Source organism: Nothobranchius furzeri, chromosome 11 (assembly GCF_043380555.1).
Source record: "Nothobranchius furzeri strain GRZ-AD chromosome 11, NfurGRZ-RIMD1, whole genome shotgun sequence".
Lineage (NCBI taxonomy): Eukaryota > Metazoa > Chordata > Actinopteri > Cyprinodontiformes > Nothobranchiidae > Nothobranchius > Nothobranchius furzeri.
The window spans coordinates 58,065,353-58,079,974 of NC_091751.1; the positions used below are offsets into that span (position 1 = coordinate 58,065,353).

At 42.0% G+C, this 14,622-nt stretch overlaps 1 protein-coding gene across 4 annotated transcripts in view; it reads right to left on the bottom strand.

The window, feature by feature from the left end:
* The window catches only part of tcf3b (transcription factor 3b), a 35,365-nt gene that overhangs the window by 3,101 nt on the left and 17,642 nt on the right, over positions 1-14,622 (bottom strand). For 2 of the 4 annotated variants that reach the window (XM_015957230.3, XM_015957227.3), the window contains exons 4-17: positions 12,571-12,644; positions 7,253-7,325; positions 6,620-6,660; positions 5,783-5,912; positions 5,386-5,435; positions 4,056-4,155; positions 3,577-3,713; positions 3,334-3,484; positions 3,183-3,241; positions 3,006-3,084; positions 806-882; positions 558-713; positions 333-435; positions 79-199 (exon numbers count right to left, since the gene is read on the bottom strand). In XM_015957230.3, coding sequence (XP_015812716.3) covers positions 79-199; positions 333-435; positions 558-713; positions 806-882; positions 3,006-3,084; positions 3,183-3,241; positions 3,334-3,484; positions 3,577-3,713; positions 4,056-4,155; positions 5,386-5,435; positions 5,783-5,912; positions 6,620-6,660; positions 7,253-7,325; positions 12,571-12,644 — 1,351 coding nt within the window. The remainder of the gene's footprint in view (positions 1-78; positions 200-332; positions 436-557; positions 714-805; positions 883-3,005; positions 3,085-3,182; positions 3,242-3,333; positions 3,485-3,576; positions 3,714-4,055; positions 4,156-5,385; positions 5,436-5,782; positions 5,913-6,619; positions 6,661-7,252; positions 7,326-12,570; positions 12,645-14,622) is intronic. The other 2 variants (XM_054738965.2, XM_015957228.3) reach the window with 2 other exon arrangements.

The window sequence follows — 14,622 nt, forward strand, 5'->3', positions numbered from 1 at the left end:
CAAGTAGCTGTTACAGATACATTTCTTTCAGTCTTTATTAAAAAACGTAATAATAAAAGTTGAATAAATTTTGGACACCTTGTTCGAAGACGGGCCTTCATGTCTTTTTTCTCGTCCTCTGACTTGTCTGTAACAGAGCAGTTCTCGTCGTCCTCCTTCTCCTCACGTTTGATGGCAGCCCCACTGGAACGGGCCAGACCTAAAGACAGTATAGACCAAAATAAAGTTTTTTTTGTGAATTTAAAATAAATGTTTGTAATGTGACTTTCTTTTTTATTTTTCTGTCTCACATAATAAAAACACAGGATGGTAAACTGAAGAGAGAGTCGTACTTGTAAAGCTGCCAGGCTGAGAGCCAGAGATGGATGAAGGGCCGTGATTCAAAAGCCCTCCACTAGAGGGCAGACCATTAGAGTCCTCGTGGTGGCTTGATGCCTTCAACACAGCATTTTATATCAGTGCTGGCTTAAAGGCAGCAAAACTCTCACATTTGACCCGTTTACATCAATAAAACTAACATCAGTATGTTTTTATTCACAATTATCTGGAATCCTCACCAGTCCTGAGAGGCGGCTGGCCAGTCCAATTGCTGCATTGTTGAAACGGGACAACAACAGACTATGCATTTCAGCAAATCCCGGCCCCCCTTGTCCGCTAGCATGCCGCTGAAGAACATTGATGGCTTCATCCAGGTGGTCCTCCAGTTTACTCTGCTATAAAGCATGAACCATAACAATGGTGATGCCTAAATTATAATTTCAACCGATCGTTGACATGAAAGAAAGTAATTTACAGACCGACTCACCATAGACTGAATTCCACCTTCATAGTTGGGAGACGGTGTGGCCTGGCCAGACGACCGAGTCCACTGAGATGCAGAGCCTTGAGAAAAAAAGCTTTATTCAGATAAATTTAACTGAAAACGTTCCAGACATCTTAAATCTTAGAAGTGGTGTAACATGACAGTCAGTCACCCATGGTCAGGTGACCAATGTGAATATGGACATTTTGGTTGCTCCTCCCAGGTAAGTTTGTTATTTTTAATCCATGTTAACAGAAATGTAATTTAGGATGTAGGTGTAATGCTGACCTTTTGACCTTTAGGAAAAATCATGAGCAGAGAAAAAAAGGATCTGCAAGCATGTCATATGTTTGTTTTGTGTCCAAGCTACAAAACAGAAAACTGAGAGGAGCAGAAGTAAGAAAACAGAGCATAAACGACTAGAAGTATCAGGATGAATTGACTTGTGGAGCACAGCCATCAGCTCCGAGCTGACAGACACCAGTAGGACCTGGTACACCCACCTACAGTCTGGAGAAGTCTAGTCTGAAGTGGTCTTTACAGAAGCCAGAAAAATGTTCTTCTGACATGAAACAAAGCCAAGCTAACAGCAGGTGATCTGGGCTGACAAGAGTTACAAGAACGAGTGTCTACAGGCAACAGAAAAGCACTGCCACACATAAGAGCTACAGAATTCCTCCAAATATTCAAATCAACGTGCAGCACAGCAACAATCCCAACAAAAATGATCAACCATTTCTACAGTGAGCAGCTGAAAGAGGTCCTGATCCAGATGGTGTGAAACCCACATGCTGGAGCTCTCATCTTCTCAGCACTGAGTCCTTTGTGATTTTTCCAAGATGAGACTTTGTTAGTAAATCGACAGATAAAAACCAAATTCTGCAACTCAAAGCCTTAAAGGTTCCATATGGTGCTATTTTAAACCTTTGAAAGCAAAGGTAGACATAAAATATTACCCTTGGCACAACTGAGATGTAATTTATCTTAAATGGGAGCTTTTGTCATCAGCCTGAATTTATACCTAGAAATAAAACGCTTAGTTTCAGTGAAACTCCGCCCATGCTTGCTCCGACAAAACGTGCCAACAACAGCGTCTTAGACAAGGTAGTTTGCTGTATTGGCTATGGTAGTCCAGTGGTTAGGCATCCAGCCTAACCACTGGACTACCAAGTCTGCTACATGACAGCAGTCGCACATCCACACATCCTGGGCTGGCCAGAGGAGATGGGTTTCAGACCAGAGACTAGCTTCCGGGAGAGGAGCGGGGCCTGGTGACGAGACTAGATTCCAAGGTTTCCCCCAGAAAATGAGTTACGCCTGGCGGATTCGGCCATCAGAGGGCGGGGGGTCGCGCGCTCTGTCAGCTGATGGAGGGCTCTAGTTTCGTTGCGCCGTTCATGTCAGCGGACACTGTAGGGTCGGGGAGGGGGGCGGGGCATGACTGGCGGGTGGCCAAGCAAAGCCTGGCGGGCCGCCAATCTTATAAAGCGCTGGGGGAAACCCTGAGTTTCCATTGACACTTTACAGGATTTTCAAAGTAAAACTCAAAATTTGCAGCTGAAACAGGAAAATGCATGAATGCAGCCAAAAATGGGTTTTTTCATGAGGAAATAACAACATCACACGGTAAAAAGCTCCAAAAAGTTGCTTTTCTATGATATGGCCCTTTTAATTGTTTTAACAGCTCAGTTGATGAACACAGAACACACATGCAGCTACATGAGATGTGAAATTTTATGATTAAATAATAAATATCCTCCAAACTAGGAAATGCACATATTTGTTCTTGTGTTTAGTGTCTGAAACTGTTACCAATTTCACGCTTCAACTCGATGCACACACAAACAAGTGGCCCACCCTCTTTTTTCTGTAATTTCCCTTCCTCTCTCGTAAGTTAAATCGGGTGTGTGAATGTGTGTGTGTGAATGACCAAGAGAGGGAAATGTTCTGGATAGACTTCTTGTTTTGTTTTCTAAAATTTGTCAGAGTAAGAAAGTCCCCCTGATGGGCGGATTAATTGACGACAGTGTTCTGATTTCACTGAATAAATATGTTTTAAAAGAAAAGCTACACTATGTTTGAATCTGAAACATTCATTTAATTTTTAAAATATTTAGATCTTTTTAACAAAATACTGTGGTGAGTTGGAGCAAATGAAAGAAGCAAAACAAGGTTTTAACCTTGAGGTCTTGGAAAAACTCACCTGATAAAGCCTGGGGGGAGCGAGAGGGAGTGGACGGCGATGGAGAGAAAGCATTACTGTTAGGGTCTGAGGGATAGATCTGTACAAAAAAGTCCTAATTTTCAGTCAAATGAAATTTACTCACAAAAACAAAAATTGCAGGAAGTTCAGAATTAGTTGTGTTCTGTGTTTACTTACAGATGCTAGGGCTTTCCCAATCTCATCACCTGAGCTTCCCGGTACTGCACTCCGATTCACTTGAGACATAAAAACAGTTTATTATGATCACAGTTTAGCAATGTGGTGCTATTATTAGAAAAACAGGTAAGATTCAGCCTATAAGGCTTACCCATGATGGTTTCAGTGCCGGTGATTGGGGGTGTGTGGCTGGGGACGCCAAAGCTGCTGGAACCAGAGTGGAAGCCTGCAGGATGAGCTCCATTCACCTCACTGCCATGCAGGGGGAAGTTTTGGGGAGAAAGGGGTAAAGGCTGTCGTTTCTGTGAAGAACGGACAATCAACAGTTAAAGAAAACATCCAGGCTGAACATTTTCATGATTTAGTGAGCACAAAGTGTGAAAACTGAGCTCACCATTTTATCTTGAGGGTTGATGGCAGAGAACGGCCCATGTTGGCCCAGATGGGGGGAGTTGTCCAACACGGCAGAATAACCAGGCTGAATCATCGACCCGGCAGAGCTCCAAGGATCAGAGGGTGGGTGGAGGCCTTCTGTCAGGGGCCACCCGACAGAGAAAGAGGCAGAAACAGGGGTGAGGGATAACCAGCCACAGGAGATCAGAAGACAATGAGGGCCGCATATGAGACATGTCACATTACTGTGATGACTTTATTCAACCGTGAGTCACTATTCAACACCGATGCTCGGCACAAGTTAGTAGCCTACAACGACCATGGTTCATCTGGACACAATATAGTCCAGAAACCAATTTCCCAGCTGCATCGGCTTCAAAGGAAAATTCCAGGAAATAGTTGTCTTTGTCAGACTAAACTTTTCTACTGAAAACAAAGAACACGGTGAGACTCGGGATGGGAAATATTGTTTCAACTGACCTTGCACGTAAAACGATGATGGGTAGACGCTTCCTCCTTTGGAGGCTGGGTAGCAAGCACCGTGTTGATTGAAATCCTCCCCTGTGGCTAATGCATAAACCTGCCCATAGAAAAGGGAAACTCTTCAGCTAAACACTTAAAACTTTTGTCGAATCGAAGTAAACACGTTTAACTTGTTCCAAGAAAACTATGCAGCAGCTTTGAAAAGCGTGTTGACCTTTCACTGAAGGATCATGCTGAGCCAGGGGGCTGACTGAAAATCTATTTCCCTTTAAAAATAGTGTCTTTCCTGACTGAGTGACGATGTAAACGCACTGAATACCTGATTAAACAGAGCTCCAAAAAGTTGGCTTTCCTTCCTGGTCTATTTTTACTATCTGGTTTTACGGCCTAATTGAATAACCACACCATCTCAGCATTTCTTCAGACCTGAACACAGGACGGTGTCCAGTGCGAGTGCTCTTTTTGGGCTCACATCTAACATATCAGCCAGTTTTTTAAATTATAAACACATTAGACACTGAGATGCATAATTCATTGTTTTATATAATTAAGTAAAAAGTGACCCAATAAATTACTATGGGTTTAAGAAAATAACAGTTGTTCTTGGCCATCTTTATCTGAAAAAAAAAAATCAAACTTTTTCTGACAATTTTAGATCAAAATAATCCAAAGTTTTCTTTTGTAATTTGATTCAACTGTGAAAAAGAAGTGGAAAGAGAGGGGAGAGGAGAAGGAACGGGGAGATGTACTCCTAATTACTGAACCATCTGCCGAATCCTGGACGGCGGCCAACCCCACTGGCAGCTGGGGTAGAGGGATGGGGGAGGGAGCAGGAGAACGGGGAGGGCTGTTGTTTGTGGTGGTGGAGGGGGAAAGAGAGGGAGGGTGTGTGAGGCAGGGTGGGGAGTTGGGGAGAAAAGGAAATAGGGTGTCCAGATAGGCAGAGACTGGGAGGAGAAAAGCTGAGTGGGAACCATCAACCCCCTGCATGATGGGTGGACTTGGCAGAGGGAGCGAAATGTGGCCACCAAGCAAAGAGCCCACAAATACAACACATTATAAATACATCTAGCAAATGAGTGAGTTGGTAAATGAGTGGCTTCTCCACACTGTTTCTTTTTGAATTTGTTGCTGCAGATGCACAGCTGTAGGACCTGGAAGGTCTGCTTTGCTGCTATTATATTGCTGTGGAAGTCAGGGAAAGGATTCAGAAGCCAAACCGAATGCAAAAAGGGGCTTAAAAGAACAAAAAATGGGGTCTCTTGGAATGAATGAAAGGGTCGGGATCCAGTACAAGGCTGAGGCTTTTCTGGATGCTTGTACTTACTGAGGAGGGCAGGCCGGGGGGCACCTTCCTGATCTTTCTTGGCTGTGATTCTGCAGGGAGAGAGAAAAATAGGAAATCTTATAAGACTCCTCAGACAGAAAAACTAAACTTACTGAAAAACAAACTGCACAATAGGTAATGAGAGGCTTCACCCTTAGTGCTTCCTTCCTGCCAAAGCCCTGCTGAACTAATCTATCCATAACTGCTCATTAAACCCTGTTCAGAAAGTAATCAGGCTGATGTTATTCAACATTGTCCCTTATTCAGAACCAGGGGATGTCACTTTTGCGATTTCTCAGACCGCTTTTTGAGATCGTAAGAGAAAATGTGGTACACACAAATGTAAACATACACACCAGATTTTTCTTTATCAACAAAAACGTTCAAACGATCTTACCAGTGGGGTCCTGTGAGGGTCTCCTGCGAGTGCTGTTGCCCTCGTAAGATGAATAAAACTGAGACTTAACAGTAGACGGAGAGGTGCCATCAGGGCTGGAAATCGGCATCTCACTGGGCAGAAAACCCGGCTATGGCAAAGAACAATTAAAGCACAGGCTCAGAGAACATCTTTACAGTTCAAATATAGAAAATTCACAAGTTGATAGATTTAAATGTTGGAAATGAAAACATGCTAAGAGGCAGCCGTGTGTCTGACAAACTAACCATCTCCCCTGTCCTTTGTTGTGAAATTGCATCCAGGATGGTGGAATTTGCAAACCTCAGTGAGGTCAATTAACTTGCAGAGAAATCAGGTAAACAACAGATTTTTTTCCCCCTTTGGGGGTAAAATGAGGTAAAAGGTGACACCGCAGCAACTTGCCCAGACAATCAGATTAACGCTCAGTGGATTAGTGTTAAATGAACAGTTTTGCGTAGTGGCTGCAGGAGGATTGCTTGTTTTCTAATATAGTAAAACTACATTATTTTAGAAAATGCCACAGTGCAGTGGTTATAGAGCTCTGCAGCTGTCGAGAGAACCACAGTTCCCATTGATTTCATTCAGGTATGGATATATAGCTATAGATCCTCGTGACACCCCCTTGCCAGATTTTATAATGCTAACACATCGTCTTCAACACTGGCAGCACATTCCCACATGAGAGTAAGTTAAACATTTATTTTCACTTGTGTTTATTCTGAATTGAAGAAAATTAAATATAATGAGCAAATACAAAATCTAGAAGATGATGTGATTCTTTAGAAGAAATGCTGATGCCTTTTGGAATTGATTTACCTGTGCTCCAAATGGTGGGTATGGTCCCCGATCAGCCTTCCCTGTTGGTGGTGAAATATGTAAAATTAGGATTTTCTGTCAATATTAAATCATGGTCTTGTCCTTTCCCCATTTCCCATCCCATCTGCTATGTGAATCTATAAAATGTTATTTATGACCGTGGACAGCAAAAACAAAACAAACAGACCCTTTAGAAATGCGTCAGGGGCAATTGTACTCAACCTCTGCCCCCTCCCATGACAGTTTAACAGAGGAGAGCTGTAGTCCACAGTTCTCCCCAGGGAGAGCCGTGTTTGTGCATGGGTGCCCTTTACACCCCGACCCCTCCCACGCTGAACACACACACACACCCCTCCTCCACATCCTCCCTGATTACCCTACTAGCTCCATCCTGAAATATGCTTTACCCTAAACTACAACAGAAGTGTGTAACTAGTGAACGGCTGCTCTCTCAAACACCTCATTGTTCTGCTCTGACACAAAGTGTGTGTTCCAGTCAACACACTGCTTCATCATGTAGTCCAGCACTGAACAAAATTCCCTTCATTCACTTTGGTTTATTTTAAAAAATAAGTGACAGAACAGATGTGGTATCTACACTTCAAGAGCTCATGATAGTTTCATCTTTCTTACCAACAACGCCTGGTTCAAACACCGGGGTAGAGGCCAGGTTCTCACGTTCACTGTAAAGACCCTCTTCATAACCCTGGGAGGACGACAGGAGAGACATAACTTATATAAACAAAGAGTTAAAACAGCAAATAAGTCAGTTTGTATAAATATGGTAAAGCAAAAGAAATAGTTCTTGTGGGGACATTCCCATCACATTTTTTTGCTTCTGATCCAATTCAGAGTCACTTAATTTTGAGTATCTGCCGATAACGAGTCCTGATCCGATACTTTTCAGCAAAGCATTAAAATAAACAATTTTCAGGAAAGCATGGAAAAAAGAAGAAAACACATTCAAGTTGTCCTTTAAGTTTCACTTTCACGTTTTTAGGATGCACACTGATTAAAAACATGTTTATAATATGAATATATGTAAAAGTAGAATTGTTGCTCTTATTTTCATTTGCTTACTCCCTCAATATGCAGCTGTATTTAGTGATGTGTGTTCATGAGACGGATTAAGCAGGCGGAGCCTCGGATGGTAAGCTAATGCTTCCCTGCATAACACCTGTAACTACCAGAGCTGCTCAGGTGCTGCAGGAAATTTAGTAGTTTTTTGGCAATTTTTCTTTGTTTATTTGTGTATTTTTCTCTGTCAGCTGGCTCTGCATTTTTGTCTGAGTTTGCTGTAAACTGGGACTGTTAGTGGCAAACTGGGAATTGATGGAGCCCGGTGATTAGTGATGTGACGTTCACGAACGAATCGAATCTTTTGAACGGGTTTTCAAAGTGAATGATGAGAGCCGAGTAGGGCTGTAGCGAAGCCTCGACGAAGTCGACGGCTCGATTCTAAAAATTTGTCGACGTCAGATCCGGAAGTCGACGCACCGCGCCCACTTGTTGCATCCCCAGGAGTTTGTAAATAGAAGAGAAATCTGCCTGTTTTTCCTCTAGTTCGCCCTCTTCTCCGCCTTCACTAACATCTCCGCCAAATACCGAAGACCCGGAACAACGTCCGTCCACTACTAGATTATTTTCCTGTTTTGCCCCTTCGTCTCCCGGCAACGGACAACAACTTCCGGGGTCAGATGCGCTGCTTCGTGTCTATCGCAGATGTAGAAAATCACCGGGAGCGCTTCTCCCTTCATTAAGGAGCTTCTTTCAGACATGAGGAGAGCTGTTTTGGTGGTAGCAGTCTCTCCTCCGTGCTGGTCTGTTTGCTGCTGGGTGTTTTTGGTTTATTTAAACTTGGTAACTTGAACTTAATGTTGGTAAAGCTACTGTTAGCATCTTCGCTAACAGCTTCTTGCGTTGGGATAAGCTGTTACGTTTTGGTTTAGAGTTCATCTTTTTTGTGGTGTAGATCTCCCTTTTATTACATTTAGAGTGTTGTGGGTTTTCGGTTTAGTGTAAAATATCACCTGAGTTTGGTTTAACCCGTAAGACCACTCGCCTCACGCACATAAGTGACCAAAACAAAGCAGCATGGAGACACTCCATCTTCTACCACCTCTCAGGCAGCAGCCTGCACTCCCAAGTTCTACACGTCACCAGAACATAACCAACCGCAACACAATAAACGCAGTGTTATACAAAATGGAAGGCCTGTAGTGTTTATTCTCTTACAGTAAGAATTTATCAATTTTTTTGAGGAATTTATTTGAGATTTTCTGGTTTTTGTTAATTGTGCAATAGAAAAATAATCATTAGATTAATTTTCTAAATAGTCATTAGAATAGTCGACTCTTCGATAAAATAATCGTCAGAATAATCGTTTGAAAAATAATCGTTTACCCCCAGCCCTAGAGCCGAGTCCATGCAGAGAGCCGTTCATCTTAACAAACCTCCCCGGAAGTCGGTCAAACTCACCCGCTCAAACCCCACCCACTGCTGTGACAGACGTAGGAGGAACCATAGATATGTATGTAAACTTCGTTCAAAGGAGCCAGTCTTTTGAACGGCTCTTTGAGATAAACGACCGACTAATGAACGGCTCCCATGAAAAACCCATAAATCCCATCACTACTAGTGATTCGCTTTGTTGACACCCGAAGGGAAAAGCCAAAAGCGAAAGAAGTCTGTTTTGAAAGCAGCCAATCATGGGAGTTGTTTCCAGCATGTTGAATACTGTTGTTCTGCCTTCGCTGTCGCCTCGTGATTTTTATCTTGAGAGGCGCTATAGAAATGATACTTTCTTCTTCTGTCCGGTTTAAATTACCACTAAGCTGCAGACATTATAGATCTCCTGCGGAGACGTTAGCCTGCTTGCTAACAGCCGCAGCATGGTGTCTGCCTAGCGTAAATTGTGTGAATTTACTTTGTTATTTTTGTACAAGAAATTAAGAATATGAATATACAGAAACTTGCTGAACTCAAAACTAAGCCATTGTTATTCCATTTGAAAATCTCTAACTCGGGAGGATCCTACAATGTCATGTTTGCTGCTTTAAAAGGTTTAATCTGATCTTTTTCTCCTGATCCTATTAAAATTACGCGATCAGATCGAGTATCCCTACTTTATTGTGTTGAATTTCATTTAAAATGAAAAGAGAAAAGATCTGACAATAACATTTCTTCACAGATTAATACTAAACATTGTATATTTGTTTTACAAAATAAAAATACTAAAACAAAACAAAAAGATTAACTAAAAACAAATGTAGTGAGGTCTTCTGTGTTTTAACAACAAATAACTGAACAGTGAGCCAAACAATTCGTTATGTATCCTAATATCTACATACACAGCTGTAGGTAGGGTTGGGCATAGTTTAATTTCCGATTCCAATTCCTCGTTTCAGATCTGGTTCCTATCGATTCCCGATTTTGATTCTTTCAAGACATGACATGTTTTACATGAGCCAGCTAACTGCAGGTCCTACTTGATGAAATAATCTTAACTTCAACATGAATTTTAATTCTATGAACAACAACATCACCTTCATTTAGACAAAAACATGTTTTGGAGAAAAAAAAGAAAAAGACTTGCAGCACAATCAGTGTGTTTGTCTCTGACCACAACCAAAGTCTGGAAGCAGCCTCCGGGATGAGAGGCTAAATGTCTCCAACATATCCAGAAACGTGCAGCTGTTTTCAGCTACAACTCTCAGGATGATCATGTCCAGGATGACTGAGAACTACACCTCCATGCTGCAGCAGCCAAACTTAAATGTAGCTGCTGTCAGTACCAATCTAACTGATTTTAAACATTAAAACTCTCAACAGAAATAGTTCAGAAAGGAAATTAAAATGTTCACAACTTTGTGTGTGATTTATTATTATTATTATTTATTGTGGCAGAAGCTGGTGTGGTCCAGAGAAAGCTGCTCTAGCATGACAACTTTAATTATTCTACAGGTTATTGTTCAGCCTTCTGACGCTCACGTGTCTGACTGCTGACGCTCTGTGAGTGTTTTTATTTCTGCAGTGAGACAAACTCACCTCACACCGTCCAGAGTTTGTTCTTTAAAACTTCTATTAAATCCACTGTGTTGACATCTTTTAACAAGTTTCCTCTACGCTGCAGGAGTTAAAGTTTACATTACGACTCGGGAGTAAACGTTTGGCAGACGCGTTTGTTCATATTTGGCCGTTATGCGCCAGGTGGGGGGGAGGGGGTACTCGGTGCTGCACACAGACAGCTGGTGTGATCAGCTCTGAAAAGCGTTGATCACAATGTGCAGATCACGTTTATTTTTCATGGAGATCGGCCGCGGATTCCTCTTCCGTCGGCATTCTAGGAATCGAAACTAGGAGTCGAAATAAAAAACTTCAAACGATTCCAGAAAAAATGTTGGAACCGGTTCCAATCGATGCTTGATGCCCAACCCTAGCTGTAGGAATAAAGTTTTGTCACCTCGATTAAAAGCGAAAGCATAAAACCGTTCATAGTATGACATAGATTATAGTTAATGAGCTCTTTATATTTAAATCAACACACACAGCTATTTTGGTGCACTGAGCGCGCACAGTATAAACAAAGGCAGGTTATGTGTAAAATTGTTTTAGGTAACTGATATAATCTTCTCAGAATCAATGTTGAGGCAGGAATGTTTTGTAATGTGACACCAAAACCCTTTTCAGATAGACATTCTGGAATGTGTGTGGACAATTCAGTCCGGTTTTTAACCAGAACTGTGTTTTCAGACACACCACTTTTGTACCGGAACTTGTCCTTTCGGCTGCCTTCACACAGCAAGGAAAAGTTCCAGATGTCTTGGGGGGGGGATCGGACCTACGTTAAGCATAATTCTGCGTACACGAAGATGCATAAGAGACCTGGATGATGAAGCTCAATGGTTAAAGGAATCGCGGAAGCGGTGTGAAGCGCTCCGTTGCACATCTAGACGGTACCATTGGAGGCAAGCTGCCATGGTTCGCCGCATGCTACAGCAGCGGGCTATCTAGGTGCGCACAGCGTCCCCCGGTCCCCACCTCCTCCCCCTCCCCCTTGTGCGGAACTCTACCTCACCAGTTTGAAGCAGCCACCCTGTCCGTAACAAGTCCGGACCTGTTACTAGGGGTGTCGTCCGGATAAATTCCGGAACACGTTATCCGGACGTTTGTATTCAGACACAAAGGTCTTACGGACAGAGTCCTGAACATTTCCATTTTTCATGGCCTGTCTGAAGGGGGCTTAAGAAACAGGGATGAGATTTGAACCTTTTCCAAGTGGATGAAAATGAATTTAGAGCAACAATAAAAAGCCTGAACAATGTCATTAATATTCTGAATAAGTGGAGTAACAATACAGCAAAGTAAAATTGGTATTAAACTCTGAGCTTTACTTTATTAATCAACCAGATGAAACTAATAGCAGAAAATCAGGTGACAGCTCAGCGTTTACCCGTGACAACATAGGTGGTCAGATAGAGCATGTCATCGTGTCAAACGCTGTTCTGTACAAACACACATACATCTGCGTGTGTGTGTGTGCGTGCGTGTGTGTGTACTTGGGCCAAAACTGGCATATTAACTAATCTACTGAAGACTGATGGGCCTTATTGGGACCAAAACCCGGGCCTAATATGGTGGACCTCCTGTTTTAGGCTTAGGGGTGAGGTTTAGAGGTAATATGTGAATCGAGTTTTTGTTAGTTAGGTTTAGGAATACATTGGTTAGGGTTAGGCATGAATGCAGTTACTAAAATGAATAAAAGTCAATACAAAGTTCTAATATGGATGGATAGAAAAACAAACGTGTGTGTGTGTGTGTGTTACATGTCATTCAAACTTGGTAAATGGATTTCTCAGCTTTAACCCTTTAGCATTCCAGTGTCCTGCCCATGGGACAAAACCCCATTGCATTCATTAAACCTGGAAATTTAAGGGGTTAATAAATCGTACCCTTGCCTGGTTGAAAGATGGACTATTCTGTCCTCCTGGTCCCCAAGGACTGGACCCAGTCCTTTCATCTATACCTGGAAGACAAAGAGTTTAGTTAGTGGCTTTAGTCAGTTAATAGGAAAAACACTGTTGTCTGAGATTTATACCCTTGTTTTGCAAGACATGTCTCACTTGAGAGATTGACGACCTGCTTTGATACAGGTTTTTCAGGCTCCTCAAAGTAACCTCCACAGAGGAGCTTCACATCAAAGCTCACACAGACAGCTGAGCGACAGTGCTGTCACATAGTGTGGATATGAGCTGTAGGAAGTTTGAATAATTAACACCCAGTATGAAGCTTCCAGAATCATCCTCGACATTCTTCGTTCTCCCACTCCACTCCTTTACATTTTCCATGGCAACAGTCATTCATAGCCCGTTTATTCTCGCACACTTGGCCTACACCTTTGCCTTAGCACAGACTCGTGCTCTCAAAATCTCATGACTGACGTGCTATTCCTGATTGGAACAGCTTTAAGAAAGATGACCGTGTTGCAAAAAGAAGAGGTTTTAAATATTTGTGCCCATCCCCTCGCTCTCAAATCCCCTCTCATAGAACAGAACAACATCTCTGGGGGAAATCTGAAGCTTAATTGCACCCCGATTTGCATAATTGTGCATATTAATGAGGCAGAGCTCTATGAATATTCATATTTTTGTTTTGTTGTCTAATTAAAAAGCTGAGGAGAGGGGGGAGGCTACAATCATGCCAGGATCAGCAGTAGAAAAGAATAATGGGTCTATACTGCAGAAAGCTGCTAGATTGCAGTGACAAATGTGATCTGCATGACACCAGAGGAAGAAAAGATGAAGTCCTTGCTCTGTGGCTGACTACTGCTCTCTATGTCAATCAAAAGTTTAAAAATTAAATGCGTACTACATTTTGTTCCTGGAGTCATCAGTAACCACTTTCCAAGCAAGAAAGTGATTCCAATCAGTGTTTTAGTATTATTAGGTGATCAAGAAATAACTACAATTTTGCACCATCAAAATGAAATCATTATTACTACTTCATAGTCCCGTAAGCTTCATTTCAATCACGATTTTTTTCTATTTCGACAATTCCAATGTTTTGAAAATATTTATCAGTAAAGTAAATCATTTAAAAAAGTACCCCTTCACAGAAAATAGGGTGAAAGATTTCAGAATCTAAAACAACCTTAAATTTCCAATATCTGTCTGTCTGTCTGTCTGTCTGTCTGTCTGTCTATCTATCTATCTATCTATCCATCCATCATCTATCTATCTAATCACAGTTGAGAGCTAGAGATACATGTCTCAAATTTCCCACAGACACTTTCATTTAATTATACATTTATAATTAATGTAAAATAATTGAAATATTGTATAGAGATGGCTTATATCATATCATATAATCCACTATATTACAGGTAATTATTTCTTGTCCAGAGGGGAAAAAAATCTATAATGTTTGGTTAATTCATGATGCATCCTTATCTCCTGCATCCTGTAGTCAGGATTACACTCCCACTATTTGGGCCTCATTGCTCTCCGTAGCTGTTTCCTGACTACATGGGGGAGGGGTTTGGCATAAACAAAGCTCCGGTCGGCAGCCATGGTGAAAACCCTCACTAAAACACACACAAATGTGCCAGATAGTAAAAGCTACAAAGCCAAATGCAAATGTTAGAGCAGAACATTGGCCCAGAGGTTTCCTGATCGAGCAGACGCATGTGAATACATGTAACGACGGCTTAGAGACTGGGCAAGCTAGTGGCTAATGCTAGCGGCCATAATCGAGTAGGGTGTGCTTCTTGAAATATTCTAAATTGTTTATGTCCACATCTTAATGCATCGATTATTAAATTATTTTCCTCAGCTCTACCGAGCACCCCAGCTAAACAAACCAACATGCTGCCTTAAACTTGCTCTGATTGGCTAATCGGTGTGTCTGTCATTCCAACAGAAGCTGACTGGCAAATGGCGGCTGAGAAAAAATGTGTGCCCAGAAATAATGGCACAGGTGATAGAATGCTAATTGGTGGTTCTAAG